At 42.9% G+C, this 13,318-nt stretch overlaps 1 protein-coding gene across 1 annotated transcript in view; it reads right to left on the bottom strand.

Moving 5' to 3' along the window:
* Nucleotides 1-13,318, bottom strand: part of ASAP1 (ArfGAP with SH3 domain, ankyrin repeat and PH domain 1) — a 270,638-nt gene that overhangs the window by 89,723 nt on the left and 167,597 nt on the right. Inside the window, exons 4-5 of the mRNA XM_006879286.1 lie at nucleotides 3,260-3,334; nucleotides 2,247-2,296 (exon numbers count right to left, since the gene is read on the bottom strand). Of these exons, the coding sequence (XP_006879348.1) occupies nucleotides 2,247-2,296; nucleotides 3,260-3,334 (125 nt within the window). The remainder of the gene's footprint in view (nucleotides 1-2,246; nucleotides 2,297-3,259; nucleotides 3,335-13,318) is intronic.

Below are 13,318 nucleotides of genomic sequence, written 5' to 3'. Positions count from 1 at the left end.
CAGGAAAATAAGGAACAAGGCTTACGATGAGCGTGTACACGAGGAGCAAGTACACGCCAGGCTGCTATTGTCTTTAACAGCTGACACTCTGGTAACAGCACAAATAATCACAGTCCTCATTCCAAAAGTCCATTTAACTTTCAAAAAATGTCTGTAATTTCTAACTCTGAATGCAAAGATGACTTGATTTGGCCTTCAAATCATCTTTTAAGTGGTGTTAGTAGGGAAAAATAAATTACAAAGAAAGCTAGAGTATCCCTGTACATAGACAAATGTCATGGGAAATCCAACCCATGAGCCCAATGGCCAATGTACCACAACCCTGGCTGAGATTCACTCTAATACTCTCTGTAAGTAACTCTTTAATCCTGACAGCCTGGCAGCCAATGCTGTAAAATGGCAGAGATTTTACCAGAAAGATAGTAAACCTCAGCTTTCTTTAAAAATAAAACACCAAATCCCAAAGCTGAGAAGAGCTGGATACAAAAAGGGATGAGAGAATTTAAGAAATTATTTTGAAGAACAGGACTGGAAGAGTGAGAGAGAACCTTTACCCTGCAGTGTGGGCCTCCACACCTCTCCCTGCAGCCAGAGTTCAGAAAACCACCATCTACAATCACCATGTGGGGCAGAAGGACTAACAGTCTAGAAGACAGACCTCTGGACTCTGGCACCCCAAACCTAAAGGAGTGCTCTCTGTGCGACAAACGGTGCTCACGCACCAGATATTTCAAGCGCTCTAACTGGAAATGCAGATGGCTGGTCCAGGCAGGAACCAAGAACAGACAGAGAGAGACAAGGAAGCAAGCAGATACATTGTAAATAAAATATAACTGAATCCTCAGAGGCTGGAAATATTTTATCTTTGGAAAAAAGAAATTACTACAACAAAGGAAAACAACCACAACACATCAAAACAAAACAAGACAAAAAAAATCCGATTGAGAAAAGGAACTTAGAGAAATTTAAAACATGACTGTCAAAACTAAAAAAGTTAGCTAAAATAACAGTGGAAAACAGTGAAGAAAAAATGGGTGGAAACACTGAATAATCTAAAAAATAGAAAACATGACAGAACAGAAAGAAAAGACGATTTTAGAACAATCTAGAAGTTCAGTTCTATACAACAGACTTAGAAAGAGGAGTTAGGGAAGAGTGACAGCAACAGACCAGGCATTAGAAGAACATTTCCCAGGTCTCAAAAGCACCTGTGAAAGGTCAATGTACCAGGGCACATACAGAGACGTCACAGATTCTGTTGTAAACAAGACAGGAAATATTTTTTACTGGAAAAAAAATCTTCTTCTTCCAAAAAAAGTCATAAAGAAATGAGAATCAGAAAAGGATCAGCTGTTTCATAAGCAGCGGAAGAAATTCTGGAACCACCTCAGCATTTTGAGAAAATGCTTCTCTTGTTAGTCAGATTCTCATTTGTGTGGTGACAGAATGCATATTCCGGACATTCTGAGACCTTTACAGCTGTTTCCTAGAAGCCCCTGAAGGAAGTGTCCAAGCAAAAGCTGGGCCTGGACCAGAAAAGAGGAATAAATACAATCTACCATCAAGAGAGGGAACTGCTGATCTACCGAGCTCTGGAAGGAAGCTCCTGGGAGAGAAAGAAGGAACTGACCACTCAGGTAATGGTAAAAGACACATAACCATCTGATGACATGTACAGGGCATTTTCTCAACAAATACTGTTGACAGCTGTTTGATTATCTGTTAGAGAAAAAAAAAATCATTTGAGAGCCACATAAAATTAAGTAAGTGAAGAAATATGGCAATTTCACCTAAGAAAAGAACAGAAGTCCAATCTTTATATATCATTTGGGTTGTCAACTTACTCCTCACTCAATGACATGGTCAGGTTTCAAAGACCAGGCTATTAGTGCCAATCAATGTGATATGTGGACAGTGGAGGGGGGGATGTCATTTCATAACTGACAACCACGGTTCGGTCAAACGGACCGTGACCTCCACGTCACGGCCAGCATTACTCACCTGGCAACCTTGATATTCGCTACTGCTAGATGTATGTCATTAATATGCAAAACACAGGCTAATGAGATAGGTGATAAAAGAGAGGAGTAGGTATATTTACACATTTATGAAAACATAAACACTGACTACACTGTACTAACTTTTTTAGACCAAAAAGGATAGAGAAATAATGGGGTGGTAGCATAAAGTGTGAAATCCTTACAACTACCTTAAAAAACAGACTTAAGCAAAATAAAAACACTTACAACTTTGTCTCATAATCTTTCCACGCTTTGTCAAATGGCTTCTTGAGATCCTTAGAAAAGAAAAAGAATTAAAAATTCTGTTTAATTTTGCTTAAGGTTATGGAATGATTCTGGGCTATAGTAGCACCGTTATCTGTGGGGACATGTTCTTAGACCACCAGTGAATACTGAACTCTAGATTTACTATGTTTTCTCTATTCATACAACACATACGGGGAGTGGGGGCAGGCAAGAAAACAGTGTTAACACATCTGGTAAAGGTGAAGGAAGCTGGCTCTGGGATTGTGTGGGTCAACACAAGATTTCATCATGCTACTCAGGTCAGTGCAGAACTTAAAATATTTCCATCTAGGCACTGGGTTGATCGTGGGTCATGGAAACCATGGAACAGGGGGTATTACTGTAGTATCTTAATCAAAATATTATTACGTATGTTCCACACATTATCCATAGGGAGGTCTGATGGCTCCGTGGGAAGGAACTGTGCTGATGAAGTAAAGGTACAAAGGTATATGGTTTGAACTGACGAGCTACCCTGCAGGAGAAAGACAGGCAATCTCTTCCCGTGTGATTTACTGCCTCTGAAAGCCTGCTGGATGGTAAGCTACGGGTCGGCTCCAAGTTGATGGTACATAACAACAACAATACATTATACATGCACTACTACACATGGTAACAAGGAGTGTAGTCCTGTTCTGTTGATGAACCAGGTGGAGGCTCTGAGAGCCCAGCCCATAGTCAGGAAATCACTACAAAGCCCAGAACTGCATGGAGACCCTTCCTCACACCCCAAGCTTCCCAACCACCAGTCTTCCAGCAAGCTTTTCATCTTGTTCTTCTGTCAATAACATTATGTGAAGTGGTACATCTTTGATCAATCACTTCCAAATACTTTCCCCCCCAAAAAAAATATTCAGAGTGCCTTTTAAAGAAAATACTATGATCTTAAAAGGAGGTGGGGGGAGAAATCAATTCTTTTAAGTTAAAGTGAAATAGAATTTCTGAACACTTACTCCTTTGACTCCCTTTAGGTCTCCTTTTAACAAGGAATCCAAGGTGAAGATGACATTGTGGCTCAGACCCTGGAGCTGAAATGCAAAGTAAACACAAGATAAGAGACAGTTTTAAAAAAGGGCATCAATAACAATGAAACCAGCTAGTGCCCACTGTTCGAGCCACAGGGATCAAAGTGTTGAGTTCAAACTGTGGTGGCAGCAAAGACCACTGAACACACTGTGGACTTCAAAAGAGCCAAGAAACCAGTCTTAGAAGAAATACAGCAGAATGCTCCTACAATTGAAAATGGTGACACTTTCAGATCTTTGATTCTGGACATATCACCAAGAAAGACCAACAGATAGAAAAGGACATCATGGCAGGAGAAGATTAGGAAAAATGAGGGATCTTTCATGAGGTGAACAGACACCAGGCACACCAACAGACCTCCACCGTACCAGTAATAAGGTCCCGGACTGGGGAATGCTGTAGGCCGTTATGTATAAGGTTTCCAAGAGATGGTGCCAACTTGGCCATGTCTGCAGTTCTCATGGAGCATTTATCACCTAGCCAGCTCTGGATAGGGCTTCATAGTCATCATCTCACTTAACCTGGCTTGGATTTCTTTGACCCTCACATGGTACCATAAGCCTACAGAGAAGGAGATGGACCAGCAATCCAGAAGAGAGCCTTAGGGAAACCAAAGGGGAATGGAGAAGCGTTGATTGCTGGGGAGTAACAGAAAGCAAGACGATGACTGATGGACGGTGTAGTGTGCTGACCATGACACCCCAATAGCATGAGGAAACCCACTGTAGCAATGAGGACTCATGGCAAGAGATGATCAGCAGAGCCAGATCCCTGAGAAGTTTAGGGAGCCCTCAATCAAGAAGTAATTTCCTTCACATGCAGGTGTATTTGTTTTCCAGTCCATCTATCAGCAAGCATCCTCTCCATCACTGGTTATCCGCCCTACTTTACCTGCAGTGTGAAGGGTCAGGCAGGAGAAGATAGCTAGAAAGACCCTAATTTGGCAAGCTAGGGAGAGAGGCAGCCAGGATCTAACCATGACATTACATGTGTACAGAGGCAGAGGAGGAGAGTGGTGAAAGACTGATCAACTGCCACATCGTGACCCTGGTTATCCAGAAGCGGAGCGGTGGTGGCAGAAGGACCAAGTCCACTCTATCATCACATTACGTGTGTACAGAGGGAGAGTGGGGTCAGGAATAAGGCAAAACACCAAACGCCACGTGTGTGACCCTCCTCACCATCCACAGAGATTACTACACATAATCATGAATGTCTGTTGTGAAGACGACATTAGTTATATGTGAAAAGTCACAGCGTACTCCTCACCCCCAGGACATGCCTGAATACATGTTTCTTTCTACATCTATGAGACATTATGCTGAGGCAGTGCAGAGAGAAGCCATGAACATGAAGAGTCTTCCTTTCTGGCTTTAACATTTTCCTTAGCCCTTTCCACTTGTCCCGTCCTGGGCTTAACCACAAGTCACTGTAACTATCATCAACTAATTTTACACACAAGATTCCCAGTGCACATCGCCAGAAGGGTGGGGTCAGCAACAGGCAAGTCTGTCGTTCTTTTTCAACGACAAAGGGTTTTTAACAAGACAACTTCGTCACTGTGACTTTATGCCCAAAGTTTATGAGATGGAATTTCAAAATACTCGCCTCTAAGGCACGACCTGGTTCTACCCTCTCTAGGACAGACCTGCTTGTTTTCTTGGCAGTCCATGGTATGTCTGATACTCTTATCTAGCACCACAGTTCAAAGGCATTGATTGGTTCTTCTTTTGTCATCCTTAGTCACTCCAGTTCTCAAATGCATAACAAGAAATTTAGAAGATGATGGTTTGGATCAGGAGCACCTTAGTCTTTAGACTGACATCATTGCTCTTCAGTACTCTGGAGAGGTCCTTGACAGTAGATTTTCACAATGCAACTTATCTTTTGATTTCCTGAGTAGGGGTGCCAAGAATGTTGATTGTGGATCTGTTAACACCTTCAATTTTTCTCCATCTATCACATGCTATCCTCTGGCCCAGTGTTTTCCTGATGTTTAGATGCAATACATGTCAAAGACTGCAGTCCTTGATCTTCTGCAACAAGCACTTTAAGTCCTCCTCAGTTTCAGTGAGCAAGGTCATGTCATCTGCATAATGCAGGCTCTTGATGGTCTTTTTATACACGGATATGGAAAGGTAAAACATCACGTATAATGATTTGTATACAAAGAGAAAAAACAAACCCCCGACTCCCTATCTACGATCAAATTAAGAAGTCTTAGTGGCACAATGGGTAAATCCTATGTGCTGCTGCTTACTAAAACATCAGCAGTTCAAAACCACTAGTAGCTCTGCTAGGGGGGAAAAAAGGCCTGGTAATCTGTTCCCATAAAGATTTTTATCTGAAAAGCCCTACGGGGCACATCTACTGCATCCTACCTGGTCGTGATGCGACGGAATCAACCCAAGGGTCCCCAACAACAAGCCTGCATTACTTCTGCGAGGATACACAGGGAACTGCCGACGCTGGCTCCCTCCAGAGAGGAAAAATAGGTTGGCAGGGTCAGAGGACACTTCTCACACTGCACATTTTCCAGATCTTATATTGTGTAAAATACTGGTTACTTTAAAAAGCAAAAGGCAGAAAACAGACAGTAGACCATGATTCTGAACCTTTTAAAAGTTTAGTCCTAAATTAAACTTTTCACCAATGACTCATTTTGTGAAATGAAGGGTCATTAATGCTACTGCCGCCCAGATCGAAAGGTAACAAAAATGAAAGCCTTCTAAAAGCAGGCTTTCACGTAACCACAGATGAGTAACTGTCAATTTCAGAGTTGTTCTGAAGGAAAAGTACTCAAAAGCCATGAAATGACCCCACAACTAACTCATCTCACTCTTTCAATGTCACCACCATGGTCAGGTCCGAGGAGTGTGGCGGGAGGTGGCCTGCAGAGGCTTGCAGAAAACTCCAAGCAGTAAGCATTTCTTTGTGGTCAGCCACACACATGCTCTTGGGGGCTGGTAGGAAACCAGAAAGCAAAATAGTGGGTATTATGAATTCAGTCTTCTCAAAAGGCCACAAGAATAGAAAAGCTTACAACAAAGGGCTTTCACCTTCCCCAGGGAAGAGAAGTCATTTAAAACCAAAATCTTTTAAAAAAAAAAGATGTGTCTTCAGTGAAAATGGAACAGTAGCTAACTGAGTATTATAAAGATACAAAGATTGGTGAAGAGAAAGCAGACCAATTTCTACAGAAACTTTCAGGAGGGAAACACCCAGGGGCAACAGTGTTTCCTTCCTCTACCATCTCAAGGAGGAGAAACACTATTTTCTCAAACATTTCGGAGTATTGCTAGACTACTGATGTGCAGCGGAGACAGATCCCAGGACTTCACACTTGTAGAATTCCAGCATTTTTCTCCCTACCTCCTTCCTCTTCTAATTCTTTCAGGAATTCTCTTGTGGCTCCAAGCCAAGCGTTTTTACACACTGAATGCACAACTCCACGGCCACAGGACCAATGTAACTCAAGAATGATACGGGGGTAGGGACTTCCCGAGTCACCTTCAACTTTAATGGATTTTCTAAAAAGCTTTTCAAATGTATTACATAATTACTTCCCATTCCTTTTATTAAAACTCTATTGATTATTCCATTTCCATTTATTCAATGTCTATTTCCTTGCCTTTAATGACGACAGTTCAATGAATAGGAGTTCTTTCCATGATTTAAGTCTGCATGACGCTGAAAAGCACATCTGAAAATGTGTACTTATTTGATTAAGCAAACAACACATTAAAAATGCTTTCTAAACAGATTCCTTGTAAAAGGTCCTTCCTCACAAATGAGATATTCCCATGTCGGAAAGTCATCAAACCCAGCCACAAGTTTGGAATAAATAACAGAGGGAAAAGTTGAAATTTATATATTCTCTACGCAGAAGACAACTGTGTAAACAAATAAGAGTACAATCAATACTGGTGTTGATAAAACATCTTTCTGTTTCTCACAATTCCTTAGACACTGCGGGAATACAAAAAGCCTTAGAATCCAGCAGATGGAGAGGACTCTGTTGACTAGCGTCTTATGTGAAGAGGCACACACATCTTCTTGCTCTGGTTTAACGCCCCCCCCCCCATACCTTCCTGCTTTGCCACCATTTGTCAGTTTGTAATACTGTGACAGCATGCATACCACTCTGATGATGGAAGTTATGCAACTGGGACTCCAAATACCAGCAAGATTACCCATGGTGGACCATTTTCACTGTAACTTCTAAAGTAGGACAAATTAGGCAGAAGGCTGTCTTTATCTTCTGAAAACCTTATGAAGAGTAGCAAACTCTACAAGATACGGGGCAGAATATGGCTAGAAGAATACACTGACAGAGAACTGCCAGAAATTCAAGCTGGATTTAGAAGAGGCCGTGGCACCAGGGATATTATTGTTGATGTCAGATGGATCCTGGCTGAAGACAGAGAGTAACAGAAGGATATCTGTTTGTGTTTTATTGACTATACAAAGGCATTTTTGACCACGTGGATCTTAAGAAATTATGGCTAGCACTGAGAAGAACAGGCATCCCAGAACATTTAATTGTGCTCATGTGAAACCTTTACCTAGACCAAAACGCTGTGGTATGAAGGAACGCTGCATGGTTTAAAATCAAGAAAGGCGTGTGTCAGGGCTGCATTCTTTCTCTATACCTGTATGCTGAGCAAATCATTCAGGAGGTTGGACTTTATCAAGAATATGACACTAGAATCGAAGGAAGTCACATCAACAACCTGCATTATGGCGATGACACACCTGAAACACTTGCTGCAGATCAAAGACTACAGCCTTCAATATGGATTATATTTCAACATCAAGAAGACAAAAAACCCACACCACTGGGTCGACTGCATGACAGACCAAAGACTGAAGCTGTCAGTAATTTCATCTTGCTTGGATCCACAGTCAACGCCGTAGATAGCAGCAGTTAAGAAACTGACACATGCTGCGTTGGGAACATCTGCTGTCCAGGACCTCTCCGTGGTGTGAAGGAGCAATGATGCCAGTTAAAGGAGTAAAGTGCACCCAGTTCAAGCCATGATCTTTTCAACTACTTGCTATGCATCTAAAAGTTGGACATGACTAAGGGTGACAGGAGGAGGATTGATGCTTTTCAGTTATGGTGTTAGAGAAGAACACGGAATATCACGGACTGCCAAAAGAACAAACAAGTATGTCCTCAAGAAGGGGCAGTCAGGGTGCTCACTGGGGCCTCAGATGTTGAAACTTCATTTCACTTCTTTTAGGTATGTCATTAAAAGGGACCAGTCCTTGGAAAAGGACATCAAGCTTGGACAGGTAGAGAGCCAGTCAAGGGAGAGAGACTCTCCATGAGGTGGAGTGACACAGTGACTGCAGCAATGGGCTCACATCCTTCAGAGATGACGAGGAGCACAGGACACAGCTGAGATCCACTGTGGACAGGGCAGTGACGAGCCATGGTCAACTCAATGGCAACTAGCAGCAATAAAAAGGATGGAAGGCGTTCAGCACACAGGAGTGACTGTGAAACAGGCTGCAACGCACGGGAGACTGTGGGGACGTCACGGGACCTGGCAATGCTTCTCTGTGCACATGTTCGCTTTGAGTGGGAACCAGCTCAATTGTACCTAACAACAACTTTTTAAAAACATTTATTATTAATGTCAATGAAAATTTACAGAGACTTTGGATTTCCATTCACTCACTGTTGCACTATTCTTCCCTTCCAACCCTCCCCCCAGTACACTACCCTCTTGGAAAAGTAAAAGAAAAATTATTTCATTGTTTTACAAACCCTCCCCCAAGTCCACTCCACTACGCAGCCTTCTTGCTGAACCCCTGTCATGACAAAAATACCTAATCACAAATCCCTTTTAAATAGTTTTCTCCCTCATCTGTTTCAATGCAGTATACATTACTGAACCCATCTTTCTCAGTCTTCCCCCAACCCTGAGGTCAGCCCTGTTTTACAACAGTGGCACTATGCAGTATTTGTCCTTTTGTGACCGAGATACTTCACTCAGCCTACTGTCCTCCCCCATTTTTAATATTTCATGAGTTCCTTGTTTTTCAGTGCAGCATAGTATTCCATTGTGTGAATATACCACAGCCTCTCTATCCATTTGTTTGTTGATGGGCACTTAGGCTGTTTCCAACTCCTTGCTATTGTGAACAAAGCCACGATAAACATGGTGTGCATCTAACAACACATCTTAACAGATGGATTCTCTTCATTTGTTAGCCTACTTATCACTTGTTTTTCACCCTAAAAATAAATGCTTTTTAAAGAGATGGGGAAAGTACATTTTTTAAAGGAGAACTGCTGACTTGCCTGCATGTTTCCCAACTATACTCCAGACCTGAGGGCTGAGAAAGACCAATCTCAGTGGAGTCCGGGGCCCAGGGAGGTGGCTGTCCTGCTTGACTGAGGCCTGAGCAGCCCAGGCGGTGAGCTCGCAGTGTCTGTGAATTACTCCCCAGAGAGGACCGGCGCCCCGCTCTACCTGTGGTGTCCCCGAGACACGTACACATGCACAGGCTGCACTCATTAACAGGGACATCGTTTGCTTGCTTTGTCATCTCGCGTTAATTCTGACGTGCTCTCTCTACTGCCCACTGCGTTTTCCCTCCCCGCCGCCCCTCTCTAGACAGAAACCTCTCTGAAAATAAGCCTAATGCAAATCTGCTGACTCGCTCAACACATTGGAAAATCCAATTAAAACATGAGCCAGCTCCCAGCAGTGAAGTCAACAACTCCCGGGCAGAAATTAGGGACTTTGTCTAATGTGTTAACTCCTGCGTGCCCTCGAGAGTTATTGACTGCCTTGAAGCGACTATTAAAACTGGTGTCTCCTCATCAGGCCATTACTCAGGCTATTAGGTACACAAGAGCCATGGGCAAACAGTTTCACCTTGCTGACTTGACTGGCACCATCCTCAAGTACAACCACCTTGCTGTGTGTGGATTAAGGAGACCCGACATTGGTCAAGCTTGTATTTCCTGCCAGGCCTCGGACTCACCACTTTTCACACCATTTCACGGATGCTTTTGATAACCCTACAAGGTAAACCCTACCAAGTAAACTGCTGGAAGACATACCGCTAATTAAGTGTTGTGAACAAACCACACACAGCAGGTCTAATTGTAAAGACAGTGAATGGCTGACAGCACTTTCTACTTACAGACATTAGGACACTGTGGAAACTGTAACATATTCTGCATGCAATGAACAATCACAACCAAGCATTACTGACTTACTAAACCAAATGGCTTCATTTGCACATACATCAATGGGAGACAAAGAAAATGTGGATGACTGTCGTTTGATGAGGACATTTCTCATTCCTATCAGCAAAAACCCCAAAGATTTCTGAAGGCGGTACCAGCCGTCACCCAGTTGATTTGAATTCCTGAAGGCCCATGTGTTTCAGAGCAGAACTGCTCCACACGACTTCTGTGGCTGGCATCGTTCAGACACAGGTTACCAGGACTTCCTTCGGGAGGCCTCCGGGGAAGGTTCAAGCCACCAAACACCTTCCAACTCTAATATCACTGGTCCTGTATACAAGTTAGAACTGACTTTTAGCTGACCCTCCAGTGGGTTTTCAAAGGCAGGAAATCACATAGGAGGAGACTTCCAACCTTCCTCCCATGGAGCAGCTGGTGGATTCAAACTGTGACCGTTTGGATTGGCAGTACAACCATCTAAAATGGTGAGGCCACATTGAGGCAATGTTTGAGGAATTCAGACCAACCAGTGAAAATGTTTACAAAGAGACATTCAAACTGATGCAAGAGCAGGAAACCAGCTCTAGCTCTGCACCCAATAAGGCATCAAATAAAACCAATAACTAACCGAGTCTACAGCAAAGTTAGAAAGGGCAATTTAGACTACCTGCCAAAACTGTACATTTTCCTGGACAGACTGTCATGTTCCCTACGGAATCCTGGACCTGTAAATGTGAACTTCTGGGAAAAGTTTGAAATGTCTTTAAGTGAATGAGCTTCTTGTACTGACGACAGCAACGAGCTGCCCAGGTCTGCAGGGGCCATGGCTGCAGGCAGCTTCCCCACTTCCTACATGACTCTCAAGCAAAAGCAGTAAAAGAAGGGAAATGAAAGCATTGCCAACCGCTGTCACGCAGTAATAAAGCATGAGATCTACGATATATATAATCATGAGCAGGGTTAGAGGTTTCAAATGGTGGTCTCTAGTATCATTTGCAAATAGGAAATAAAATGGAATAGACGGAAAGGTTCAGAATAAATCACTAGGTTAAGTCAATTAGGGATCTCTGGTGGACTAATGGGTAAGGAGTTGGGCTGCCAGCTCAAACACAAGTGGTTCGAATCCATCAGCTGCTCTGTGGGTAAAAGACCAACAATTTTCTCCTGTGCAAGTGACAGCCTCTGAAAGTCCTTCAGAAGGGCAGCTATGACCTGCTTAAAACTTGATGGCTATGAGTAAGATGTAAGTAAATTATGGGGCAAAATTAAGAGAGAGTTTTATAGAGCTGCTTAAAAAATGTAAAAAGGCAAGTAACCCACTGACCCATTACTGCCATCAACTTGACTCCGACTGACTGAAGGGTGCAGGAGGATGCCAACTGGTTTCCATGGCTGTTCCACGCCCACAAGCCGACTGCCACGTCTTTCTACCGCAGAGCAGGGTGAGTGGGACCTGGAGCCTTCCCGTGAGCAGCCGTGTGCTTTATCCACTGCCTCCGGGGAGCCCTCCGTGGGGACTGGCGATGGAGAAGCCCCAGGTTCCCTGACTTACTTCAATCAATCAGAGCTGCTGTGTGTTGATGGGCTGCACATTTCTACTGAGCAAAGGTTCTCCGACTAGACAATGTTTGAGAACTAGCCTTTATTTTTTTTAATCATAAATGAAGTTTACTGAATGATGGAGTTCTGAAAAGCACAGTCTCTAGCTTCAAGTCATGCTAAGTTCAGTGGCTTGAATTATGGCATCATCGCTATTAGAATGGAAAGGACGTTAGAAATCTGATTACACAGACAGTCCTTGGGAACTACTCTTTTAAAAAAAATGTCTATTTTATATTGGCTTGATTACAGCCTTTGTATACAGCTGGAAAGACAGGGTAATGGTGGGCATAGTTCAGTGGTGATTAATGTTATAAAACATAATGAATAGGAATGATTGTATGAAACACAATGAACGAAGAATAATGAGACTTACTCTTTTAGAATACTTTATAAAATAGAAATAAGCTTTTAGCCCTTTAAGAGTGGTTTCCAGATTATTGGTAATTTTTATTTTAGTCTTTTTTTCTTGTTTACCACAATGGACTGTTATGTTTGTATTCAGAAGAAATACTTCACAGAAACACAAGAGGGTGACCTAACTAACCAGGAGCCTCTTTCTCATCCGGCTTCTTCGATGTTTACTAGTGTAAGACACAAACCAGATGTCAGCAACGAGAACAAAGTCAATCAATTAGGTAGTAAATTTGGGGGAGAAAAAGTTTAACTTTTCTAAAGCGCAAGGAATTATCCATCTCTGTCCAGAGTAACAATCTTTGGACTAGTAATTCTCAAAGCATGGTTCCAAGTATCATCATCCCTTGGAACTCTGTTAAAAATGCAAATCCCTGGGCCAAACCAAGCCTAGCGAATCAGAAACTCTGGGAGAGGGGTCTCAGCATTCTGCTCCCCAAGTTCTCTAGATCGGGAGCCAAGGTCTGCCCACAGCCGAAGGAAAACCAATGTTCCTGTGGAGAAGGGAGACCCGTCAACCAGAAGGGCAATCACTTGTAGAAGGCCAAAGGGACAGGCAGAAGGAACAGGTGACTAACCATGGTGGTCGACTACGCTGGGAAGTCCAGGAAAGACCCCAGGAAAAAAGTACAATGAAGTAACACCAGTTCACGAAAGGTACCAGGAGCAGAAGAGAGAGCAAAGTACACTTCTGCTACAAGTTATACAGAGAAAAATGGGTTAGGTGTGTGAGTACCAGGTAAGAGGAGAATTTCTTAACATA

This window comes from Elephantulus edwardii, unplaced genomic scaffold (genome assembly GCF_000299155.1).
Source record: "Elephantulus edwardii isolate Elephantulus edwardi_28Jun2011 unplaced genomic scaffold, EleEdw1.0 scaffold00003, whole genome shotgun sequence".
In the NCBI taxonomy this organism is placed as follows: Eukaryota; Metazoa; Chordata; class Mammalia; order Macroscelidea; family Macroscelididae; genus Elephantulus; species Elephantulus edwardii.
Note: the sequence above shows the minus strand (reverse complement) of the source record. Positions and strands in the feature narration are given on the sequence as shown.